Source organism: Staurois parvus, unplaced genomic scaffold (genome assembly GCF_062004578.1).
Source record: "Staurois parvus isolate SC_StPar_1 unplaced genomic scaffold, SC_StPar_1.0 ptg000287l, whole genome shotgun sequence".
Lineage (NCBI taxonomy): Eukaryota > Metazoa > Chordata > Amphibia > Anura > Ranidae > Staurois > Staurois parvus.
The window spans coordinates 18,739,625-18,766,090 of NW_028318083.1; the positions used below are offsets into that span (position 1 = coordinate 18,739,625).

General features: G+C 38.7%; 1 protein-coding gene across 2 annotated transcripts in view; it reads right to left on the bottom strand.

Moving 5' to 3' along the window:
• Positions 1 to 413: 413 nt before the first annotated feature.
• The window catches only part of CAP2 (cyclase associated actin cytoskeleton regulatory protein 2), a 195,172-nt gene continuing 169,119 nt past the window's right edge, over positions 414 to 26,466 (bottom strand). For both annotated transcript variants that reach the window (XM_089682282.1, XM_089682283.1), the window contains exons 10-13: positions 23,982 to 24,105; positions 20,880 to 20,962; positions 15,579 to 15,719; positions 414 to 10,825 (exon numbers count right to left, since the gene is read on the bottom strand). In XM_089682282.1, coding sequence (XP_089538408.1) covers positions 10,742 to 10,825; positions 15,579 to 15,719; positions 20,880 to 20,962; positions 23,982 to 24,105 — 432 coding nt within the window. In that variant the 3' untranslated portion in view covers positions 414 to 10,741. The remainder of the gene's footprint in view (positions 10,826 to 15,578; positions 15,720 to 20,879; positions 20,963 to 23,981; positions 24,106 to 26,466) is intronic.

The window sequence follows — 26,466 nt, forward strand, 5'->3', positions numbered from 1 at the left end:
AAAAATTAAATTTGAAAAAACATCAAAATGCAATGGTTCCAAGTATTAAATCTAATAAAAAAAATAATTCCAAAACTAATGTGTGTGACCAACAACTGTCCATTGATTCACCATAAACCAGCAATTTTACTAAGTGAAAAGCAGATGAACCTGGTAATATAGTTCTATATATGATCACAAGTGTATAGGGCTAGTATTTTACTGGCCTGGCTGGTAAAAACTGGACTTATTGCTAATATTATTAGTAGGAAAAAAAGACAAAAATGCCTGGATTTTTACCCAGAAAAATGTGGCAACTTTACTGATATAATACCATATTGATTCTGAATATATTTTGCCATGTATTCTGTTTAGTAAAAAATATGTAATTATTACAATTGCAGCCATATAAATAATACACCAACATACCCCTGTTGATAAAAAGTCAGCTTTTTATTTTAATGGTAACAAACATATTTATTTTGAAAGGTACCATTTTAACAATTCATGAAAAGGCTGTTAAAAATCAAATAAGATGACTATTGCATCACATCACTAACAAGGCAAAGTTTGCTTTCCTATAAAGCAGAAGTGACATACCTATCATTTACAAACCCCTTTTTTCCCGAGAGTGCTTTACATGTGCGTCTTCATCCAGCATTAGATGGAATGGTTTACATTACTTGTACATGAGCACAATACATAATCTAGATTCTGGGCAAAACTCTGTTTTTATTATCATGCCAAACAATTCTATATGCCTAAAATTTAAATCAGTATCTTAACCACAACAGTTTATATGTAGAATGTATCTATTATTCTTTGTAACCACATATTGGGAGTTGCCCCTCTGCACTGTAGATGCCTACAGACATCAGAGATGGTTTGCCAATGTGGCTAAAGCAAATTTTTATGACTTTAGAAAAGTCTTTCATTAGAAACATGACTGGTGGCCAAGATGTGCATGTACATCCATCTGCTGTCTAATGTCTGTAGGCAGCTTAAAGGGTCAGTTCACTAAAAATTGAAATATGATTTAGGGCTGAAACCAGGGGCGGACTTACAACTCATGGAGCCCCCGGGCAATAGGGGATCATGGGGCCCCTGTGTCCTCGCCAACACCCAAAAAAGCCTATGAAAAAGCCATTGAAAGGTATCAGGGGCATCTCATGGGGCCCCCTACTCACCCCAGGCCCTTGGGCAGTGCCCGAGTGCTTGAATGGTCAGTCCGCCCCTGGCTGAAACACACCTTCATGATGGTACGATGCAGTAATGCACACGTCAATGTGTGTGTCATTGTAATGCACCTCACATGTGTTAGCGTGTGTGGTGCAATTCATTTTGAATTTTTTCAATGGCACCCCAACCCGCTATGACAACATAGCTCCAATGCATGTGTACAGCTCACCACAAAGCATGGTAATGCACTACTGTGTGTTGTGGTGCTTTGCGTCAGAAAAAATGCTGAATGCTATTTTTTCGTTCCATTCCTGGTGCGTTGACAGCCCAATCAAAATACAGTAAATGGGCTGTTTTAACAAAAGGCATTTTAACGTGACTCAGTGGGGTTTATTTACTAAAGCTGGAGAGTGTAAAATCAGGCTCAGTTCTGCATAGAAACCAACTTCTGACCTCAGCTTGTTTAATTAAGCTTTGGTAATAAAACCTGGAGGCTGTTTGCTTTCTATGTAGAAGTGAGTCTGATTTTGCACTCTCCGGCTTTAGTAAATAGACTCCAACGTGTGTTAATGCAATGTATGGAATTAGAGAAGTGTGATGGGGCCCTTATAGGTAGAACCTGCTGAGCTTAGACATCAAAAGATGTCTCATAGGGACTCTAAACCCAATTGAATTTTCTTGTTCTGCTCCCGCCCACTAGTTTTGGATGTTCAAACCATTATTTGTGTGTTCCCACTCGATGCTATAAAATAAAGATTCCTGGAATGAAAGTGGAAGTGCCACCAAATCTGGCAGTACAAGAACCAAGATTTCACAAGCCAAGTATCTGAAATAAACTGTGTAGCTTAACTCTCCATCATCTACCAAACCTAACATCTAAGTTTTGTATGCATAGACCCTTTGGGCCCATGTACACTTGTGTGTTGCAGCAACACGCACTACAATGTACATTACCACGCATTTACACAAAGCACCTGCTCTAGGTGTAGAACCATTAATTGAGAATGACACCCCAACACACAACACAGTACAATACACAGTGCAGCGCACCGCAACACATATACCAAACATTGTGGTGCTCTGTGTTCCAAGAAAAGGTCATGTTTTTGATCCATGGTGATGTGCAATGTGCATGCATTAATGCCCCTGAAATAGATTGCAAAAGTGTAAATTGGCCCTTTAAGATATATTTTTAAAGATGATCAGACATCTAGCTATATGTTTGTTATTAGCATGGTACTAATTTTACTCTATGATTTATGTCTATCAGTCCCTAACTTCAGTTTTTGTCAATTAATATATGAGGCCTGAAAGAGGCATCATGGAGACAGAATACACAAATAGCACAAGGTAAATTTAACAATTTCTATCATTTAACTGTTTACACCAATGATATCACAGCACATATTACTTCACACACTTTTTCACTTACTTTATCAGAATTCACATTGCTGTTCACACAGACATAATTACCAATTATTTACTGACTGGTGAAAATTGGACTTGAGATACAAATTTAGCTTGGACATGCCAGCTAGTCTGTAAATGTATTATCTTATGTAACAATGTTTAATGTGAAATGTATTTACTGTACACTAAAAGCACCAGAGCTGCACCTCTGTACTTAACAAATTGACCTCACGATGTATAAACATTCATGAAGCTCTGAAAGCTGAAACTAGGTCTAGAAGATGTTTCAAGGGTGAGTCCTGAGCTGCATGAATGTGTATAAATGGGTGTCACAACAGTGTGTGTTCTGTAGGTTTTCACCACTTAGTAAATCTCACTTTCATACGTTACCCAAACGTGGGAAACATTTTAGTCAATTTTTATAGCTACCTAAAACTTCCACTGTTTATCTTCCCAACTTTTTTTTATACATCCACACAGTAAGGATTGTTCCTGGGAAAAATGGAACAATCTATTATACTGAACATTTGGGGCCTGGTTTACTATAGTGTGAAATGAGAAGAAGAGCAATAAAGTAAACCTGTATACACTGAACATTAGGCAGATATAAAAGATGCAAATGATTGAATCCCTAAATTTATTTTTTAAATGCAAGCAGTGTAACTATCTGAGTGTGGCTTGGTATCGGCCTATACAGAAAAGCTCAGAGTAGAAGAGAAATAGCAGCACTAGAAGCCAATCAATTCATGTGAAGACAAGAATCAAGTTGATAGATAAAAGTAGAGTGAAATACTCTTATTACTATGCCTCTTCTTTTTCACTGTCTATTCACAGGCTGAGGCTTGTCAATGGTGGCCTGGGCTCAAAGGAAGTAGGTTAAATGATGCTGGCCATCATTTAGCCCTTTGGACAGATGGCATCTAGTGGTGGAAAATAATTTGTGGAGGAAGTCAAGTAGAGGGGGCACTGAGATATGTGAGACGGTTGATAACCTTTATCTTTACAGAAGCTAGAATCTCAATTGTGAGATCCTGGAAGTCTCCTGTGATCCTGTTTTATCTTTTGAAGGTCAAGTTGACATGGATCATGACAAATGAACGCCTGTCAGTGATCCTACTTGACAAACTGGTGCTTTGGGACCCATTGATTAGATACCTAACAGACACACCATGACTTGGATAGCTTAATTATCCTTGGTTTTAGATGAGGGTTTACCTCTTTTCCTTTTCTCCTTTCTCTCCTCTCTCTTTCTTTCTTAGTTTTTCTTTTCTTTTTATTCCAGTCTTCCCCTTTCTTAGGGGGTGATCTTTACATTATCCGCTGTATGGTTCCATGGCGAGCAACAGGTGATATTGCAGGGGTGTCCACGAGGAGGACCTGTTGCACACCATCTGAGTCGTGTGGAGTGTATCTTGGCTATAGAAGCCTTGTCAATGGCACAGCCAAGAAGTAACTTGTTTGTCAGTTTTCTTTTCTCACATACCCAACTTTGCATGCCAAGCATATTAGGGATACACCATGGCATATAAGACCTTCCATAACATTTAGAAATATTATTGTTGTATTTTTCTTTGTCCTTTGCACCAATTATGTGCCTGCATGTGTAGGAAGCTGGAACTGTGTTTTCTTCATCCTATATGTATACAGGATGATTTTTGTACTTTCTTGGAAAATCAATATAAATAATTGGAAATGAAAAGAAGTTGTAGATTAAAGCAAGAACATTATTATTTTGTCTTTTAATGGGCTATTACCATTTTTACTGGAATTCCTATAGTTCTACTCCAGCAAAAACATTTTTAGACCAGGAGTTCTATAGTGTGGAGGAGTCAGACCTGCTGTCAAGCTTTTATTGCTGTCTGTGCCCCCATTGTGGTGGTTTACCCTCACTTCACAACAGGAAGTGAGGAAAAAGCTCTACAGTTGGGACACAGAAAGCAATTGAACATAGTTTTGTAGTATGACGAGGGGGTTACAACTTCAGTTAGGTTTTTATTGCTGTGACCCCACTAAGAAGAATTATCGAATTTCTTATCCCATTAACGAGTTCAAATAGAACAGAAAGTAAGAGGAAATGTCTCCAATAGAGAGGCAAATAGCATTAAAACATTGCATGAGGTTCTAGCCCTTTCTTGAACATGTTTTACAGCTTTCTTTGTCTCCACTGCGGAGCTTTCGCCTCACTTCCTGTTCTGTCTGACACCAATCAGATAGACAGGAGGTGAGAGGAAAGGTTTTATCCAATCATGAAGCTCTGTTTTGCTGAATGTCCCTACATCGGACTGGGTGTTTATGCTCAGTGCACTTCACACTATAGTACATCAGGCTTTTGGTCTTAGAATACGGAAGAGGACCTATGGCTGAGGCTGTAGGTTTATGTCTATTTAAATAAAAAAATGTGGATTATTTAACAAAGTGAAATAATGCAATTTCTAGTAAAACAGGAATATTAAGGATGAAAATTGATTGAATGACTGCACTTAACTGCTATATTAAATAAAAATTGTGATGTGAAATAGGATCCTCGATGGGCTTATTTAAAAAAAAGTAGTAAAAGCAATGGTAACGCATAGGTACCAATCAGAGTAAAGCTTACATTAGTCAGATTGTGCTAGAAATCAAATTCCTTAGCAGTAGCTATGGTTTACAGTTTATCAATGCTTTTATAACATTTTATTAACTAAGCTGCAATGTCTTACAAGCAAAAGAAAAATGTGAACTGAAGTGCCACACCACTGCGAAAAGGTCCAGATACAACTTTATCCCAGAAGGGTTGGGGACAATCAAAAGAGTGGTTGATGCATTTTAAGCATACAAAAACACCCTCTTCATCAGGGCTTGACATGGAAAACAATGTACAGTATATGGAGTAGATATTTACTGGACCACACCATCTGCTGAAGGGGCCCTTTGCAGATAATTACACTGGAAGAAATATCATTAAGGGTCCAGGTAACATTTACTCCATATACATTGTTTTCTATCTCAAGCCCCAATGAAAGGGGTGTTTTTGGATCCCCAAAACACGTTTGCTACTATTTTGATTATCCCCCTGATCCTTACTGGAATAAAGTTATATCTGGACCTTTTAGCAGTGGTGTGGTGTTTCAATTTACATTTTTGTCAAGGCAAGACTGTGGTGATCCTCTGGGGAGTTGAAGCCACCTGCCCAGAAACCAGATCACCTACTGTACGTTAACATCATAGCATTAAGAAAGAATACCAATACCACCAATAAGATGACCTCAAAGATCCAGCACTTACTTAATTACAAGCAAAAGATGACACATATGTATTTACATTGGTTGGTCTGGCATTGCCAGTATCAAACGTATGTTTATTTGCAAAAATCTATTGATTTCAACAGCAGGGTTGGGTGGAGGTATACAAGCTCTGTGAATCTGTTAAGGTAATTCCCTGTAGTACCAGGCATATTTATGGTGGTATGCTCCTGCTTTTTTACACATAATCAAAAATGCAAAATAATAATAAAATGCATCTTATATACACCCTGCATTGGGAGGAACTTGCACCGGTTCTGCCATATTAAGTGTTAAAAAAAACAGCTTTTGTATGAGGGTATGGGGCCCTACACCAGGGCTAGAAAGAGATTTCACCATCCCCCTGCCGGGAGAACACAATAGCTCAGTGGAAGGGATTCCTCCATCAACACTAACTGTGCTGATGGGGGAATCAAGCAATTTTCTTTCCCTGCAACCCTTGGTTGCAAGGTAAAAAATCACATAATCTATGGCCTTTAATCTTACTATAATTTATTACTTTTTTGACTAACTGACACAGTGAATTAATTTTTTGCCTTGGTGGACTATGCAACGCATACCTAAATGCATATTGTTCTTACAAATACCCAAGTTTAGAATCTATAAGTCACAAATCCAAAATGATAACTCTACCATTTTAACTGACCATTGAGAACACTGGTTATCCTCATGAAAGTCTACCTTACACTGCAAAGTATTAAGCAGCTGCTGGAGTTGTACATTTTATACAGTACAGGAGTCACAGACAAAGAACAAAATCTATAACACAGGTAATCTGCATATAGCTACTTCTTATGGTTGCTACAATGCATAGAATGGATAGGATGCAGGTAAGGTGGCCTGATATCAGAATCTGACGTAATTCCTCAACAAATGTACTGACCGTTTATAATCTTTGGCTTAATGAAGGGAATTTGCCCAAAACTGTTGGTAATATACAGCATGTCTATGTGAGACTTAAATAATACATTTCGCATTGTTGCTGTAACCTCAAACCACACCTTTTTCTTGGTGTTGGAAGAATATGGTGTCACCCAGGGCTCTCACTGATGCTGATTGAGGGGTCCAGGTTGCGTGTCTTATTAGGAGAAAACTGGCCTTTCAGTTTTCTCTGGGATTGGTACCAGAACATACAGGGATAAAGAGAATCTGTCTATACAGTATGTAGTGCGCCTCTGCTCCCCAGTTTAAACATAACTATAAACTACATCCAAGGAAACAGTAGTTATACTAGTAGTTAATATATATTAACGTATTATTATATTAAGCTAATTTACATAGAAATGTTAATAGAGTGCATCCAACAAGTACTTAAAGGTAACCTATATTTGCCCAAAGATATGTGCTTTATTTCAAAATGGTGTTTGTTTATTGCATATTGAGGCAGGAAACAATACTTAAATACAAAAAGCCACAGTGTATGGTGGCAACCGTGACATGCATTCACTGTGCACACACTGAATACCCTGTACAGAACCTCATAAGATTGTCCATGGTGAAAAGAACAGCATTTACAATAAAGCATAATTGAATTCCACAATAGGAGTACAGCACTACAAAGGTCTCAATTTAACAGAAATATGTAGATGTGTGCAGAGATGGAGGCCCTGTCATGAGAGCTTAAATGTCGGATCATGCACAAAGCATCATGTTTAAAACTCTGCTTTGAGAATGAATGAGACACAAAGGGGTTTATTTACTAAAGCTGGAGAGTCCAAAATCAGACTCACTTCTGCATAGAAACCAATCAGCTTCCAGGTTTCATTGCCAAAGCTTCATTGAACAAGCTGAGGTTAGAAGCTGATTGGTTTCTATGCAGAAGGGAGTCTGATTTTGGACTCTCCAGCTTTAGTAAATAAACCCCAAAATGTCTGAGTACACTTACCAGAAGTTAACCAATCAGCACCATGGTCACCACTGAAATTAATTATTGAATTATTACAGCAGTGAACCACTACCTACCTGCTTGCAAATTCACCTGCAAAGTAGCTCAAAAGGAAATCCAAGTCCTGACTCTAATGTGTTTCTACTCTATCACCAGACCATTAAGAAAAAAATATTCCCAAAAGATTATATGCGCATTTACCATGTTTATGTTCTTTACCTGTATAAGCCTCCCTGGTGTAGACTTCCAAAAGCCCTGTGGCAGCTGCTGGGCATCGCCATCTTGGATGGGATGTTGGCAGCTCCAGCAGACTCAGAGCTGTCACTCTGTAGTATTCCCCTTCGCTGCTTCCCTCAGTAGCTACATAAAAGGAGCTTGAGAGAGTAGTAGGGAGTAATTAGACACCCCCAGTAGAGGAGAGGGCTATGACATACAAAAAGAGATAGAGCTGTGCCAGGGAATTGACTCTACTGGAGTAGTCACATCTGTTTAGCAAGTTCAAAGGCACATTGGAAGTAAATGAAAAAAATAATTAAAGGAAAGAAAAAATGCTGCAAATATATATTTAAAAGAGTTGTTTTTTCTGTGCTCCTACTGACATTTATTACACTGCTGACAGGGTCTCTTTAAACCTTTCTCTAACTAATGCTTCTTTCCATTCTTCATATATGTTCTTCCCAGTTTCTGCTAACTTCATTATAGTGATTTAGCTAATTGAACCAAACTTGCAAGGAATACAAGATAAGTGTTGATATGATAACTGCAGACACAGGCCACCATCTTATAACTGTGTTATCCTACTATGGGCACCCCATGGTTAAGAATAGACCATTCCAGACCTTAAATGAATTGCATATGGACACCTACAAATACAGAGGTCATTGTTCTACAAGTAGAGTAAAATAACATGAAGTGAGGTGAGCAAGCTGTCTATAACTTCTTTTGTAGTGACTTACATGCATTCTAAAATATTACCTCCTAACACAGTTTAATTATAAATGCACTATAAAATAGCTGGAAGCAGACCAATAATATTTTAATTATTTTTGTACTGCTATTTTTTTTCTTAGTCATAAAATATCTGGGGAATTAATTAATGTTGACATTTAATTAACTGCTTCTGAATACATTTCCCACTATATTTCCATTTTATGGTGCGGTAAATGTGAAAGTATGCATACAATGGAGTATATATGATATAATGTGGCACAGCTATGATTGTTGCAGTACACTTTGCATCACTATAAATGGCTAATGCTTGTTTCTGGGTTGTTTGCAACAGGAAAGCTATCAAACATGCATTTAGTTGGTTTGATTTGATTTACTTCTAGATAATTAGGCCTTTCTATGATTTATTCAGTGGGCAAAGAAAATTTACAAAAATGGTACATGTGACTACTGATACATAAGATTCAGAACTGTAGTTCCAGGTTACAAACAACAGGGGATACATAAACATATGTTTAGTAATATTATACCAAAAATTAGACTACTGAACCAACTTTACAAGCAGTATGCATTCTGTACATGTTATTGAAAGGAGTTGTATGTAAAATGTTACCTTCCTCTCAGGGAAAAAAAAATGTAACTAAAATTTTCCTTTATTACTATAATAGGCACAACTATATGAAATTTTGAATGCGCGATTGTGAAATATTGAAGTCCTACACAATTAGGACTTCTTCCCACTAGAAAAGCACTAGAACAGCATGTTAACGTGAGTGCTTTGCCATGTTCTTTCAAATGGTTTGTGTTTTTTAAGGAACCCATACAACTAAAGGTATTTTGAGAAATAAAGGTCAATGCACAAAAAAATCAGGATACAGCATATTTTTAAGTGCCAAGAAATGTACTGTTGAAAGCCACTATTGATGAAAAATAATGTTTTGTTTTTTTTTTAATGTTAGTGCATTTTTGCTGGAGAAAACAGCAAACTGCATGACAACACATTTGGTGATAATAAGGTTGTAATTATGCATACCAGGGGTGGACTGACAACTCATGGGGCCCCCGGGCAATAGGGGATCATGGGGCCCCTGTGTCCTTGCCCAAACTCAAAAAAGCCTTTGAAAAAGGTACCAGGGGCATCTCATGGGGCCGCCTACTGACCCTGGGCCCTCGGGCAGTGCCCAAGTTTCCAAATGGTCAGTCCGCCCCTGATGCATACTGTATGTCATACCATAAAGTGCATGTCACCATCTTCATTCTCAACTGTAGCTGTGCTCTGAAGGACTAAAGCAAATGTTAGTTTTCTGCCTGGCGATCCTCAACTCCACATATTTTGATTGTGTTAGATACTTATGAATTTTTTTATTTGTTTATTATGTATATAACTTTGTAATTGCTGCTTAAGCAGTGTTTAAGTCCACGTACCACAGACTAAATCAACTACACATGTTTTTGAATGTAAAAACATTACCTTGTAAAAGCAAAACCATTTTTATAGCCAGGCACATGTAAAAAAAGTGTTTTCTGATATTATCCAATGCACCAATGATGGTAGTACATTTTAAAGAGACATTTGATTGTGCAGGCAGACTGCTATAGTAGTACGTATCTATGGTAGTCCGATCAGCATGCATACACAAACAGTTTTAGGATACCGTTAAATCTTGGTCATATTAGAAATACATTTCTGGCTACATTCAACATAAGAGAAAAATAGAACTGCAAATTAAACAAATTTGATAATGAAAGATTGAATTAAACAGCTTGCTCTGGAAGAATATCTTTATGTATGGAGGATGATACTGTATTTAAACAGCTAGTGCTAAAAAGCCTACTCTATCTTTCGAAAGGTCAGCAAGGTATTATTAATAAATCTTTTTACTTTCTCAGCAAGTTCACTATAAATTGCTTCCAGGACGATCTGATGGAAATGCTCATTAGATTAATATGATTTTTTATGTATACTGCACACTAAGGCTGCATGCAGCATGCCCCAATTTAAATGCAGCTTTAAAAACATCTATTGGGTTGGATGCATTTACAAAATGACAGTATTAAATTAGCCCATCATCTCTGCAGGTTCAGTGACCAACTTTGAGCCATCCCATGATGTCTTGAACTGTTCAGGAACAGGAAATTCTCTCTGCGGGGAGATAAAACCAACAGAGAAGATTATGTCAACTTTGGGATACAATACATAAACTGGAGAGAATGAGATTCAAATTGCATGAATGACTAGGCCTTTAGAAATCAGACAAGCCTGGATTAAGAACTTCTGCCCACTGAAACTCTCAGGAAGTTGTTGTTACAGAACAAAGATAAAAATCATAGTGAGTCTGGCTTTTTCAGTGGGAGCTTTCTTGTTGAAACTGCTACATATAAAACCCAAATCATACTAAACTTCTATGTACAGTTTTAAATTCTAACACATGCACCAAGGCATTTCTGAAAAAGTCTGAGAAGGAGGAGCTCTAGTAATTTTTCTGAAAATTAAAAGTCAGCAGCTACAAAAACTGTAGCAGCTGACTTTTAATAATCAGACATTTACCAGTACCAGGATCCAGCAATGAGCTCACCCAAGGGGGGCAAGAGGGATCGTGTTCAGTCCTTGGCGCCGACATCTTAATTGTGGGCACCTGGCTGTGAAAGCTTTCGGCTTCACAGCCAGGTGCCTGCTGTTCATGCCAAGCCCCGCTGAGCATTGTGAATGGTCCCACAGTCTTCTGGGACCTGTCCCGTGTCCCAGAAGACTGTGGGGGGCCGGCACACCTGCTCCCCAAAAGTGCCAATTCCTTACCAGGAGCAAGGAAGGAGGCCTTAAAGCAGAACTTCACCTTTTAATATATTTTTGGTACTTTCATTTGTGACACTTGATTTTTTTTATTAAGCAGTAATAAGTCTTATCTTATTTAATAAGCCTGAATTAATTGGAGGTAGTAGAAGCCACAACTTAAAAGTATAGGAAAGCTTACTCTTAAAAAAATTAAAGCTAAAGCTCTTCTTTTCATGTAGACCAGTGGGAAAATTTAAGAGGTACAGTGGGGATCGAAAGTTTGGGCACCCCAGCTAAACATTTGTATTAATGTGCATAAAGAAGCCAAGGAAAGATGGAAAAATCTCCAAAAGGCATCAAATTACAGATTAGACATTCTTATAATATGTCAACAAAAGTTCGATTTTATTTCCATCATTTACACTTTCAAAATAACAGAAAACAAAAAAATGGCGTCTGCAAAAGTTTGGGCACCCTGCAGAGTTAATATCTTGTACTGCCCCCTTTGGCAAGTATCACAGCTTGTAAATGCTTTTTGTAGCCAGCCAAGAGTCTTTCAATTCTTGTTTGAGGTATCTTTGCCCATTCTTCTTTACAAAAGTCTTCCAGTTCTTTGAGATTTCTGGGCTGTCTGTCACGCACTGCTCTTTTAAGGTCTATCCATAGATTTTCAATTATGTTGAGGTCAGGAGATTGTGAAGGCCATGGCAAAACCTTCAGTTTACGCCTCTTGATGTAATCCCCCGTGGATTTCGAGGTGTGTTTAGGATCATTATCCATTTGTAGAAGCCATCCTCTCTTTAACTTCAGCTTTTTCACAGATGGCATCAAGTTACCTTCCAAAATTTACTGAAATTTTATTGAATCCATTTTTCCTTCTACTCGTGAGATGTTCCCTGTGCCACTGACTGCAACACAACCCCAAAGCATGATTGATCCAACCCCATGCTTAATAGTTGGACAGAGGTTCTTTTCATTAAATTCTGTGCCCCTTCTTCTCCAAACGTACCTTTGCTCATTCCGGCCAAAAAGTTCAATTTTAACCTCATCGGTCCACAGAACTTGTTTCCAAAATGCATCAGGCTTGTCTATATGTTCATTTGCAAAGTTCAAACGATGATTTTTGTGGTGGGGACGTAGAAGAGGTTTTCTTCGGATGACTCTTCCATGAAGACCATATTTGTACAGGTATCTCTTTATAGTGGAATAGTGTACCACAACTCCAGTGTCTGCCAGATCTTTCTGGAGGGATCGTGCAGTCAAACGTGGGTTTTGAATTGTTTTTCTCACAATCCTGCGAGCTGTTCTGTCTGATATTTTTCTTGGTCTTCCAGATCTTGCTTTAACTTTCACTGTTCCCGATGACTGCCATTTCTTAATTACATTCCGAACAGAGGATATTGACATCTGAAAACGCTTTGCTATCTTCTTATAGCCTTCTCCAGCTTTGTGAGCGTCAACTATTTTCAGTTTCAGTTTTCTAGACAACTGCTTAGAAGAACCCATGGTGCTGATTGTTGGGGCAAGGTCAGATGAGTCTGGACATTTAAAACCTTTGAGATTGACATCACCTGGTCTTCCCAGACGATGATTGAGAACAATCCATGACACTGGCAGGTCTCAGCTTTGCAAAGGGGGTAGTGCATGCTATAAATTCTGCAGGGTGCCCAAACTTTTGCAGACCCCATTTTTTTGTTTTCTGTTATTTTGAAAGTGTAAATGATGGAAATAAAATCTAACTTTTGTTGACATATTATAAGAATGTCTAATCTGTAATTTGATGCCTTTTGGAGATTTTTCCATCTTTCCTTGGCTTCTTTATGCACATTAATACAAATTTTTAGCTGGGGTGCCCAAACTTTCGATCCCCACTGTAAGTCACCCAGGTTTGAAAAAAGTAAAAAGCAGCAGCTACAACTACTGTAGTTGCGGAATTTTAAAAAACACATCCTTACAGCCCAAGAAATCCAGCGCTGTCTTTCTACAACCTAAAGCAGTTGATTCAAGAGACAGGCCTTTAAATTGTCATCAGGACTGCACCACCCTCAAAAATTCTACCTGCCACCATCACCAGCTACTACCACATCTTCTTGCATATTATTATATAGCACCAACAGTTTATGCAGCATTTACAATATAAAGGGAGACAATGCAATTACAACACAATTCCAGAGAAGAGGGTTAGGAGGGCCCTGCTCATGACAGCTTATAATCCAAATAGGATAGGCAAGTGATAATAAAGGTAATAAATGTGTGCGGATGAGATGATGGTGATAGTAAAATTTCAGCTGTTAGGAAGAGGCAAGATGGGTTTCCTTAAATAGATGGGCTTTCAGGGAAGACCTAAAGACAGAGTTGGACAGATTGGAGCAAGAGTTGTACAGATTGAGGTAAGAGGTTCCAGAGGATTGGGGAGGCTCCGGAGAAGTCCTGGAGGTGAGCATCGGAGGAGGTAACAAACAAGCTATAGAGCGCAAGGTCGTGGGAGGGTTGAGGAGGACAGTTTTGGAATATTTTGGGATGAGATTGGTGATGGGGGCAAAGTTATGGATGGAGTTGTATGTTGTTAGTATTCTGAACTTTTATTAGTTTGGTGAGCAGGAGCCAGTGGGTGGATTGGCAGACAGGTTTAGCAGTCAATGAGTGCTTGGTAAGTTGGATGAGTTTGGCAGCAGCATTCATGATAGACTGAAGGGCATATAGCCTGTGCAGAAGAAGATCAACAAAGGGGGAGTTGCACTAGTCTCTGCTACGGTACTGTAAGATGCCATACAATGTTTCTACAGCTGCCTCTCAGCTGCCAGATTTCTGTTGTGTGCTGCAGTCAAAAAAAATCCTGCATTGCTCCTAAAAGCAGCAGAAACTTAGTTGTAAAATTTCTTATGTTTGCTGCAGTAGAGCTGAGGGTGGTGGGTCCATGACCAAACTATATTGTTTAACTCCTGTACCACTATCCCCTCCCTCCTAGATTGTAAGCTCCAAGGAGCAGGGCCCTCGAACCCCTCGTGTATTGAATCGTATTGTTACTGTACTGTCTCGTGTACTGTCTCCCTTTATAATGTACAGCGCTGAGCACATTGTTGGCGCTATATAAATCCTGTCTAATAATAATAATAATAACTGCAGCAAAAGCTCAATATGATGTCACAGACCTGGCTTTGCTATCTGGTAGGGTGCCTGGATCAAAATACTAGACAAATAAAACTACAAATCATTTTGTAGATAAAATAGTTCACAAAATTTGCATATGTGTATGTAACTCTTCACCTGCAGTTCATCTTCTGTGTAAAATTATGTGGGCCACCATTATACAATTTAAGTGTCACAAATGCATATATAAAGTAAGGTTAGTGGATGAATTTCATATTTCATAGGAGAGGCTCATTCCATAGTAAATTTGTTGTATTTGCATTGTTCATCAATAAGATGAACCATCAAAGTACAATATGAAGGTCACATTGGGGTTTACTCAGTCAACGGGAAAGTGCAAATGACATTAACATTCCAGAAACCCTTCTGATATTATTTCAATAAGCACTTTTGATACATTATGGTTTGGTATGCATTTAGCATAGTGGTCTCCAAACTGTGGCCTGGGGCTGGATGCAGCTCCTTGCTTGCCTTTATCTGGCCCTTGAGATACTGATACCATCGATGGAATACTATTATTCCCACTGACGCCATCAACGGGACCGCATTCCTTCAAATGATAATAATGATAGGGCACATACCTCCCACTGACACCAATAATGGGGAACTATTCCTCCCACTTATACCAATGATGAGACATTGCTTACTGCCACTGATGCCAGGGAATTTTCCACTCCCACTGGCCACAGTCTGGCTCTAATAAAGCCTGAAGGGCAGTAAACTGGCCCTTTGTTTGGAGAGTTTGGAAACCCTTGACTTAACACATCAACATCTCTCTTTGCTGTAAAGGGGAATCTGTATTTTCCCCTTTATATTACTAAAATAGTTAGCTCTTGTATCAAATTAAAGACAATACAATATTTCATTTCTGAAGGGATAATGATAGTGATAGGACACAAATGGACAAAATTAATTCAAATAGCTGAATTTCTATATAGTTACATCACTAAAAATAGACACAGCTTTCTCTTACATAATCTCCATGGTTTGGGATAAGGATGTTCATTTCCGATGATTTGGCACTCACAATCTCACAGTCTATTGAACTTTCACTCAGGTAAACATGGCAGCCATCTGTCTTGTTAATTGAAATTGTTGGCACTTTCCCTATAACCTGTACAAAAAGAGAAAGGTATGCTATGATTGGCCTGGAAAGAGCCACTAAAGTACATTCCATTTTACAAAATGTAGCCATACATTAAAAACACAGATTTTAGTACACCATGGTAGCCTCAAAGTGGTAGTAAACTCATTTCTGTTAGTTTTACCTACAGGTAAGCTTATAGTAAAGCTTACCTGTAGTTAAAATGAATATCTCTTAAATGAGTACCATTTAGGAGATATTCTTGCAAACAGTAGCCCGTGCCGTCACTAGTGCATGTGCTCCAAAGGAACAGCATACTCATGCCGTCCCTTCAAAGCTCTGTGCTGTGGCCGTGACTTCCAAGCATGACGTTATCGCGTCTTGGCCAGTCAAATAGCTGGGTCCTGCGAACCAGGAAGGAAGACCAGGTGAACATGGAAGCCCTGTCAGCTCGCTGCTGGAGGGCTTCATTTTACGGTAAGCCTCTTATAATGTGCCAGTATGTGATGCATACTAGCATATTATAACATTGCCTTGCAGGTTTAAATCTTTTTTTTCTGGTTTTACAATTTACTACCACATTATTGAGCCTCGATGAGTATAAACTAGATAATGAACAGTGTACAGTGTACATATGGTAAATGTGCAGTTCAATATAGTTACAATGCACAATTCAGACGTATAGGGGTTACGTTCCTAACCCCAGACACTACTAAACAACTTGTTCACTCCCTTATTATCTCACGTTTGGATTACTGCAACTCCCTTCTCACCGGCCTACCCCAACACAGGCTATCCCCGCTTCAGTCTATCCTGAACTCAGCGGCCAGACTCATCCACCTTACCAACCGCTCCTCTTCTGCCACCCCCCTCTGTCATTCCCTCCACTGGCTTCCGATTGCCCAGCGCATTAAATTCAAAATACTAACACTGACATACAAAGCTATCCATAACACTGCCCCAAACTACCTCACCGACCTGATACCCAAATACCACCCAACCCGTACTCTTCGCTTCTCACAAGACCTCCTAATTTTTAGCTCCCTGGTCTCCTCCTACCACGCCCGACTGCAGGACTTCTCCAGGACTTCCCCCATCCTCTGGAACTCACTACCCCAATCCATCAGACTGTCACCTACCCTCCTCACCTTTAGGCGCACCCTAAAAACCCATCTCTTCAGGGAAGCCTACCCCACCCTCACTTAACAGCTGATCTCCTCCACTCCTCCTACCACTCCATCCCCCACAGCCACTTCCCCCTGTACCACTAACCCCTCCCTCCTAGATAGTAAGCTCGAAAGAGCAGGGCCCTCGAACCCCTTGTGTATTGTTTTGTTACTGTATTGTCTCATGTCCTGTCCCCCACTATAATGTACAGCGCTAAGCAAACCTTCTGGCGCTATATAAATACTGTATAATAATAATAATGATCTGGTGCAGCTTTGCATGGTATACAATATAATCCAACCTAAACCACTCCATGCAATATAAATCACCCAACCCTTGGTCGCCAAGACCTCCCCAAGAAGTCCAAAACAAAATATTTCCCAGCGTCCAATCAAATCAACTCCATCAATGTGTATCCTTCAGTGTCTTTACAATTCTTCAGGATTCTTTAAATTCTTAATAAAGTGACATCCTCTTCTTCTTTTAACCCTCAAAAAAAATCACATAGAGAGCGCACATGCATTACCTGTGCCATACAATATAAATCAAACTAAAACACACTTATAAAAAGTACTCAAAGCATGCATAAATTCCACCACGTGTCCTTCCACATGTGATATCTGTAATTCCTACTCTTACCCTCTAAATATGAATAACTTGCTCAAATGTATTCCCAACTTGTGCGTTCTTGCTTCCAAATCACTCCTTCTGAATAATCGTTCCTTCTAGAATTTAAATTCCATATAGTGTAGTAGTATCAACAATTATTATCGTGCCACTCAGTGCTCCCGTGCTGACAAACCAATGACCACCAATGCGTGAGACATTAAGAAAATCCACCACCTTCCAAACCATGCACCTTACTAGATAGTAAAGCAAACACAGCTTTTCACAAATAGACTGCTCCGTAGCCAATATCGCTCTTGTTGTTCCATCACAATGCCCATCTGTATAGATCAAAACAGAACAGACTCCAAGATGGGGATTTGGGCTTGTGTAAGGGTGGGATGAGAGTATAAAGCTGGCCGCTCGTCTGACAGACACATCCTTTGACAAAGTCATAATAATGAAACGTGACAGGAAGTGACATCAGAACGAACCAGAAGTTGCGCAGTGGCCATTCTGGATGAGGCCTGGTCCACGTTGTTTGAAATAATGCTGATGTACATCACAACCATGTAAGCACTTTTCATCAAAGAAATTAGAAGGTTTTTTTTACATATTACGTGATGGTGTCTATTCTGTTTTGATCTATACATATGGGCATTGTGATGGAACAACAAGAGCGATATTAGCTACGGAGCAGTCTATTTGTGAAAAGCTGTGTTTGCTTTACTATTTAGTAAGGTGCATGGTTTGGAAGGTGGTGGATTTTCTTATTGTCTCATGCATTGGTGGTCATTGGTTTGTTATCACGGGAGCACTGAGTGGCACGATAATAATTGTTGATACTACTACATTATTTGAAATTTAAATTCTGCAAGGAACGATTATTCAGGAGTGATTTGGAAGAAAGAATGCACAAGTTGGGAATACATTTGAGCAAGTTATTCATATTTAGAGGGTAAGAGTAGGAATTACGGATATCACATGTGGAAGGACACGTGGTGGAATTTTTGCATGCTTTGAGCACTTTTTGTGAGTGTGTTTGATTTATATGGTATGGCATAGGTAAGGCACTATGTGCGCTCTCTATGTGATATTTTCTTGAGAGTTAAAAGAAGAAGAGGGTGTCACTTTATTAAGAATTTAAAGAATCCTGAAAAATTGTAAAGACACTGAAGGATACACATTGATGGAGTTGAAATATTTAGCTTTGCATGGTAACCAATCAGCTTCTAACTTTGGCATGTTCAATTAAGCTTTGACAAAAAAAGCTTGAAGCTGATTGGTTTCTATGCACAGCTGCAACAGATGTTGCATTCTCCTGTTTTTGTAAATCAACCCCATACTTTTACCCTGTCTCCTTTGCTACAAAAAGGGTACTACACATGCATTCCAGCACCCCTCAATGTAAAAGACATTATACAGTTATAAAACAGGCTTTTTCATGTATCCTGTGTCCTGTGCTGGCAGAAAATTAAAGGCATTCTCTGTAACGCCCTACTTTGTAGAAATGCATAAGAGAAGCAAAATAATTATTTTGATCTGATTGCACAACTGTGTGGCAGTTTCTTTTCTTTATTATTGTAAATTTGATTTGACATTGACAGCACAGCAAAAAGTATGCACATAGAACTCACCTGTAGTATATTCCATTATATTCCTTGGAACACAATTGTTTCAATTCTGCAATATTTGAACCAAATAGCATCTGCAAATTCTGGAATTCAGTCATAGTGTAAACTAAGAAACCCCTGTAATTAGTATACATTGGGGGGAGATTTATTAAATCTTGTGCACTCAGAATCTGGTGCACCGTTGCATAGAAACCAATTAGCTTCTAACTTCAGCTTGTTCAATTAGGCTTTGACAATAAAACATAGAAACTGACTGGTTACTATTTAGAGCTGCACCAGATTCTGTGTACACCAATTTTAGAAATTCCCCCCCATAATTCCACTATGCAACTATATTTTAAACTATGTGAACTGAAATGTGCAAGATGTAGTGGTTGCATTAATTTTATTTATTTTTTTACACTTTTTCCTCATTGCTTTCGCCATGTCATGATGGGAATAAAAAACTTCTTGTCCTTTGCATTTATATTCACTTCTCCACTGTATTCATGTATCTATGGAAGAATCCATGGTTGTCACTCAGGCTGAACTTCAAACATATTAATTTCCATAAAAAAGTTGTCTGACTGAATTAGTAATTTTCAAAGGAGAGAGAACACTGTTTACCCCGACTGTACACATATATGAGGCAGCTCATGGAAGTGGGTCTTTTTCTGTGGGGCTGCATATACAGCATGCGTATCTCTGCGCCGCAGAGTCCTCTTACAGCACTGAGACTAGGCTCCCACCAAGAGCCCTGGTTCTCGTACTAATGATCAGGACCCCGGACTCCCAGTTCCGGGTCACCTGATCGCTGTTATAGCCTCTGATTGACTGTGTTTATGTCCTCTTCTGAATGGAGAGGAAGATACAATGTATCTTCCTCTCCTTGCAGAAGATGAAGCTGTAAGTAAAAAAAAGTGTGTAAAAAAGTAAAATAAAAAAAAATAAAATAAAATAAAGAATGAAAAATAATAACAAGTTTGAAGTTTGCCAGGCTTAGTGATAGAGTCAAGGTCGCTATCAAAGGTAAAGGCCAGGTAAAAGGTCATGGTCAGCATATTCTGAGTAGAATTAAAAAAAAAAAAAAAAATTGGTATCAGTGTCAGTGTTTATTAGGCAGAATAAAAATGCAAAATGTGCACTATTGTCTCTGGGCCCTACTACAGGTACAAACAACAACTAACATACACATATGTGGTATTGCTGTGGTCGTCAGGAGCAGGAGAAATAATTTGGGTTGTTCTTTGGTGGTAAATTATGATAATAGCAAAAAATATACTGCTAAATTACTATTTTGGGTCACTTTTCCTCTGATAATAAAAAAAGGAGATATCAATTACCATTTACCACAAAATGAAAGCCCAATTTGTTCTAAATAAAAACAAGGTATAATCCACCAGGAAACACAAAGTAGTTGTGATGATATGTACAGTATTACTAACACATGTCAGAGTTGCAAAATTGTGTTTAGGCATTAACATTTGTTTTACCCTTAGGCAGGAAGGGGTTAAATTGTATTATCTGCTCACTGAAAGTGACAAGGACATAGCATTTTTTGAAAGATCACCAGGTATTTTCTGTACTTGCTAAAAATTTTCTTAGGCTGAAAAGGGAAATTAATGCAACCATGTTTTTGTTTTTTTTTTTGTTTAGATTTTAGCTTTAAAATGACTTAGCAAACAATGCATTTTTATACTTGGCTCTATTTTTGGCCTAAATTTTATTCTGTGCCACTTGCTTACAGCTATGTCTAATATACTTGCTTACAGCTATGTCTAATATGGCCACTAAAGTTTCTTACCTGTATCTGCACATCCTTAGAGTTAATGACTTCTACAATGCCGACAACATCATCAAACACTAGGCCAAGTTTTGTGCAATTGTCTGTAAATAGTACAGAAAATAAAAACTAAAATGTTCACTGACACTATATAGGAAATCATTTTATTTAAAATATATTTATGAATAATGAAAGAAAAATTAGTGTAGAAACATCATTGGAGCAGGACTAATCTTACCTGCTTAGTTGTTTCATAACAGAAAAATAAAGTTGGAAATGTTCAATAAACGTTATTACCGGTAAATCCTTAATCAAACATATCAATATGGTTCTCTGCAGTGTCTTTGTTCACATTCTACCTACTACCACATGTGCAGCGTATGTTACATTCAAGGTATGCTTCTGGTAATAACTGTTACAGTTGCTAGTGTGCTAGTGAAGCTCTCAAGTCAACTTTCAATCCCTCCAATGGCTGTTGTCATAGCTGATCACATTTGCAGGACCATGGAAACTCCAAATCTAAATAGAGACTATTAAGATGGAGCCATCTTTGGCTGCAAAAGGATAGGGGGATAGTTCTGATTTAATGTATTTAGTAAATTGAAGAGCTAACATTCCTGAGGACAGGGATAAAAAAGAAGTACTTTTTAGTGTTTCTGGGGCCATTATAGAACTGAGAACCAATCGATGTTACTTCTGGCAGCATTTCTTGCCCTTAAAGCAGAACCACAGTCTGCAGAATGCTCAGCTCCATTCCAGCGATGCCAGCTGACAACATCTTCTCCTCTGGCTTCTTTGGACCTCTTGATTGAAGGGCAGAGATGATGTGACTCTTGCGCATGCACAAATAAGTCTTTCATCCTGGAACATTTCCATTGTGCTGAGCTGCGCATGTGCAGCTTAAGTTGGCCATAGAAGGAGCAAATTTATTTCCTGCAATTAAAGAAATTCGCTGGACTCTGCCATCAACACAGTCAGCATTGATGGGGGAATCCCTCCCATGAAGCCATTGTGTTCTCACAGGAGGGGGGGAGAGGCAGGGGGGGGGGGAGACCATGTCTGCCATGAGAACACAGTGATAATTGCTAGCTGCTATAATAGCCTCTAGCAATAATTGCATGTAAAATCCGGCAGGCTGGTTGATCAATCAATCAACTTGGGTACATTCAGCCTGCCCATACATGGTTCAAATTTCGTCTGATACAGAACCGGCCGAAATCCCAACCGTCTATGACCGGCTTTGGTGTGCATTTAATAATAGACTGCCAGGTCAGGTATATTTATTTTAATGCAGATGATACATGCTTCTGCAATAAAAAGCTGCCTATTCTACACATGATTTTTTTTTTACTGAAGGTTTATTTCCACTTCAAGATAATATCTGAAATTCATATGGATGCTAAATATTCATCCATTGAAATGTTTGAATGTGTTTCCAAGCTTTCCAACCTTTTTGTTTTAGTTTTGAACAGAGTAGAAAAGAGTTATGTCAGTATCATTGCCATCTCGGTACCCCTTGAACAGATACTCCGTCACTTTTTGTCTTGGAAGCATGACATAATATTGGAGGAAATCTTTGATCAATGAAGGGAAATCAGCTGTCAGTGAAACCGATGTCCTCATTTGGAGATTTCCCCCAACCTCTTGTTTCAGGAACAATTATTACATTTAAAATTTGGAATTCCCTTTACTTTCTGTCATGGGATTAGTGGTGCATGGGACAGGAGATGAGGGGAAAGCTTCCAACCAAAACACAGACAGGAATAGAAAAAAAAAAAAGACTGCGGTTTAATCCTTACCCAAGTTATTGAAAACAACAATAACAACTACAAAAACGTTTGGTAGGACTTCAACATGAAACACATTAAATAATTTTAGTGGGTGGATGACACTTTCATATACTGTATAGAAGACATCCATTAAATTTGCACCAGTGCTAAAAAACAACAACATAGAATGTATGGTAGTTGAGCAAGCGCTCTATTAACAGATAGCAGCTAGAACACAAAAGGAAATCACAACAACCTTAAGATGCAAATGGATAAGTAAAGTGCAGCGTTAAAATTATATGAATAATAAAAACTAAGATAAATGAAATATAATAAAATATAATAAAAGTTAGTTCAAAATATATATATAATCGTCCTCTTGACTGAATGTAGTATATGGCACCAATAATAATTTCCACAACAGCAGATATTTCCTAAGCCAGTGACAGGAAATAAATGGCAAAAATGCGCACTCACCCGCTGCACATAGGAAATGCGCATATATATATATCCACCAGATGGGTGTGAACAGCAAGCAGATGGTGGGCTTCCTTCAGGAGAAAAAGGTCATCAGGCTTGGGTGTAGAGATAATCTGCTGGGTCCAGAGGTCTCCTTTAGGATGTGTGGGTATTCAGCCAGGATACAGGGCTCCCTCCTCTGGATAATGGATGGTATAGGGAATTGCTCTGTGGGTTTAACAGCTCCTCTCAGCGCGTATTCCTCAGGGGTTGGTTCAGCTTTTCACCAACGATCATCCAGCTCCGGCTCCCAGATCTCCTGCACACTGCTCCGATCTCTCTTCTCTGCTCTCCAGACTGACCGGACCTGCCCCCTCCAAACGTCCTAAAGGAGACCTCTGGACCCAGCAGATTATCACTGCACCCAAGCCTGATGACCTTTTTATTGCCATTTATTTCCTGTCACTGGCTTTGGAGATATCTGCTGTTGTGGAAATTATTATTGGTGCCATATACTACATTCAGTCAAGAGGACGATTAATATATATATTTTGAACGAACTTTTATTATATTTTATTATATTTCATTTATCTTAGTTTTTATTATTCAGATCATTTTAGCGCTGCACTTTACTTATCCAACAACATAGAATGGCCTTACCAGTTCCATTATATATTTTTTTTAACAATCTAGCTGTGCAATAATGTATTTTACTATGTTTTTGGAAACTTTTACTTTAGTAAAACCTAGTGAGCATAAAAAAACATGGAAATCTAAACATCTGGATTAGTATATCTATAACTGGCCAATTGTAATTTCAGATAAGTAGCACTAATAAGAAATAGCAAATAACTGATTGGCGTAACTAATTTTCACTATGATTGAGTTTTCTTACCTATTATTATGGAATTGATTTTTCCCTTGATTTGTAATGTTGCTTTCTTGCACTTGTAAATGTAAACCACTTGTTTCAGCTCGGTGTCAGAAATCACTAAGTTGTTCACTCCTTCTTGATACTCCTAAAATTAGAATGATATCACTAATGAGAACACAGCTGAACAGAAACACATGTAAGTAAAGTCCTCTCTAATCTAGGAAAAAAAAACTTTACCAAATAAGGTCTTGTACATTATCTGCACCTGTAGCACTTAAAGCTAAGAGATTAGAGTCATTCCCTAATAACCCCATACTGCATCTCACACTTGACTTGTGTCAGAAACAATATGATTGCACTAACCCTAATGTAGGCTTTCAGGGAGTTATCTTTTCCTATAGCCAGTTAACTCCAACATGTCATTCATTTCATAGGAGGATGCTCGGTTTTGTTTAAAAAGATTACTTTTAGTACTTTTTTGCCTTTTCAAGTTTAGTTGAAAACTTCTAATGAGAACTGGTTATCATTTTATGCTGAATTGTAACAAACCAAGTTATCCAAAAAAATAAAAGAAAACTCCTTTACTGTCTACCACACACCAAATACCAGACTCCCAGAGATATCCCAGGGACTAATGCAGGCCATAGATGGGTCGAAAATCAGCCGATTTTTCGGCCGAAAATAAAATCGGCCGATTTTCGGATCGTTAGTGGGTTAATTGTTCATCCATTTTTCGGTATTTTGGCAGATTTTTTTTATCGGTAAAGTTGGAAAAAGATTGTCCGATTTTGCCGATCAGCCAATTTTCGCAGCAATTATGGGCAAATCGGCCGATCTTTTTACCGATAAAAAATCTGCGCATGAGCAGTGACCTGCAAGAGGACGACAAAAAGAAGAAGAAAAAGAAGAAGAGGATGAAGAAGAGGATGAAGAAGAAGAAGAGGATGAAGAAGAAGAGGATGAAGAAGAAGAGGAAGAAGAAGAGGATGAAGAAGAAGAAGAGGAAGAAGAAGAGGATGAAGAAGAGGAAGAGAAAGAAGAGGATGAAGAAGAAGAGGAAAAAGAAGAAGAGGATGAAGAAGATGAAGAAGAAGAGGATGAGGAAGAAGAAGAGGAAGAAGAAGAAAAGGATGAAGAAGAAGAAGAATTCCAGTCCGGCAAAAAGTGTCCCTGCACAGAGCTCTGCTATTTCTTTGACAGTTCTTTGACATTTATAGCGGTTGCAACAATGTATCTATTTGTTTCTGAATAAAAACATCTGTATCCGAAATGGATACAAATAGATACATTGTTGCAGCCGCTATAAATGTCAAAGAACTGTCAAAGAAATAGCGGAGCTCTCTGCAGGGACACTTTTTGCCGGCTGTAGACGGGATGAAAATCGGCCGATTTTTTTACCATTCCTGGTAACGTCGGCTGCTTGAACGACCGATTTTTTGTTTTTTTAAAGAAAAATCGGCCAGTTTTCTCCCCATCAATGGCCTGCATTAGGCTCCACGTACACGGGCCATTTGGAGAACTCTTTTGAACTCTGGAAATTGACAGCAGGAAAATGCAGGTTAAAAACGGCAGTTTTGCCGCGTTTATGAGCGTTTGTGTTCAGAATCGTTTTTTAAAGATAAGCACAGGAGAACCTCCCAAATGCCCAGAATGCACTGGAAAATAGTAAATTATTAACTATTTCAGACTGTTTGGGAGAAATAGAGAGAGTAGAAGCAGAGAGAGCAGTATGTGTTGAGGTTAGCTGTCTTTTTTTTTGTGGTGTTCCAGCTCATTTCTGTGCAGAAACTATTGCAGCAGTGTCTAACATATTTTCTTTCATGCGAAACCTCAAAGTATGGTGTACCAGGTCCATTTGAGTACCAGGAAAATGCTTTGCATGCATTTTTCAGGATGAAAAAAGGCTCTGGACAGCATCTGGAAATGTAAGAGTTAAAAAAAATTTCCAAACGTAAATGCATATAAACGCGGTTAGCCATGTTTACAAGCATTTAAAAAACGCTGATAAAATCTACTCCTGAATACAAGTTTGGTGCGTTAAAAAAAAATGACTGTAAACTCAACTGCCTGTAAACGACATAGTGTACATGGACACATGGGAAATCATTAGGGAGAGTTCAGGGTCTGCTGAAAAAAACGCAGAAAAGCTCCTAAACGTAAGTTTATCAGTTGCAGTGTACATGGAGCCTCATAGGTTTAATGGTTCTTTCACAATGGTGACAATACTCACTGCCCTCTGAAAGGCAATCCATGGTGGACTGCCTTTCAGAGGGCAGTATAGCAGCTGCTGGCAGGGGTCAGGATGCACTGTTGCCTCCTGATGCCTGTTTTTTGTTTTTGAATAGCAATTTTACATTGTGGGACTGCACCCCAACTGCAAGCTAAGCATATGGCTTGTGGTTACAGAAAGGTTCTGTTGATCTCAGTGGGCAAGGTTGGAAAGCAATGCCATCTTTCAAACTCTGCAGCCCGAGTTTAAAATTGCCAAATGCTATGCTGCGGTCGC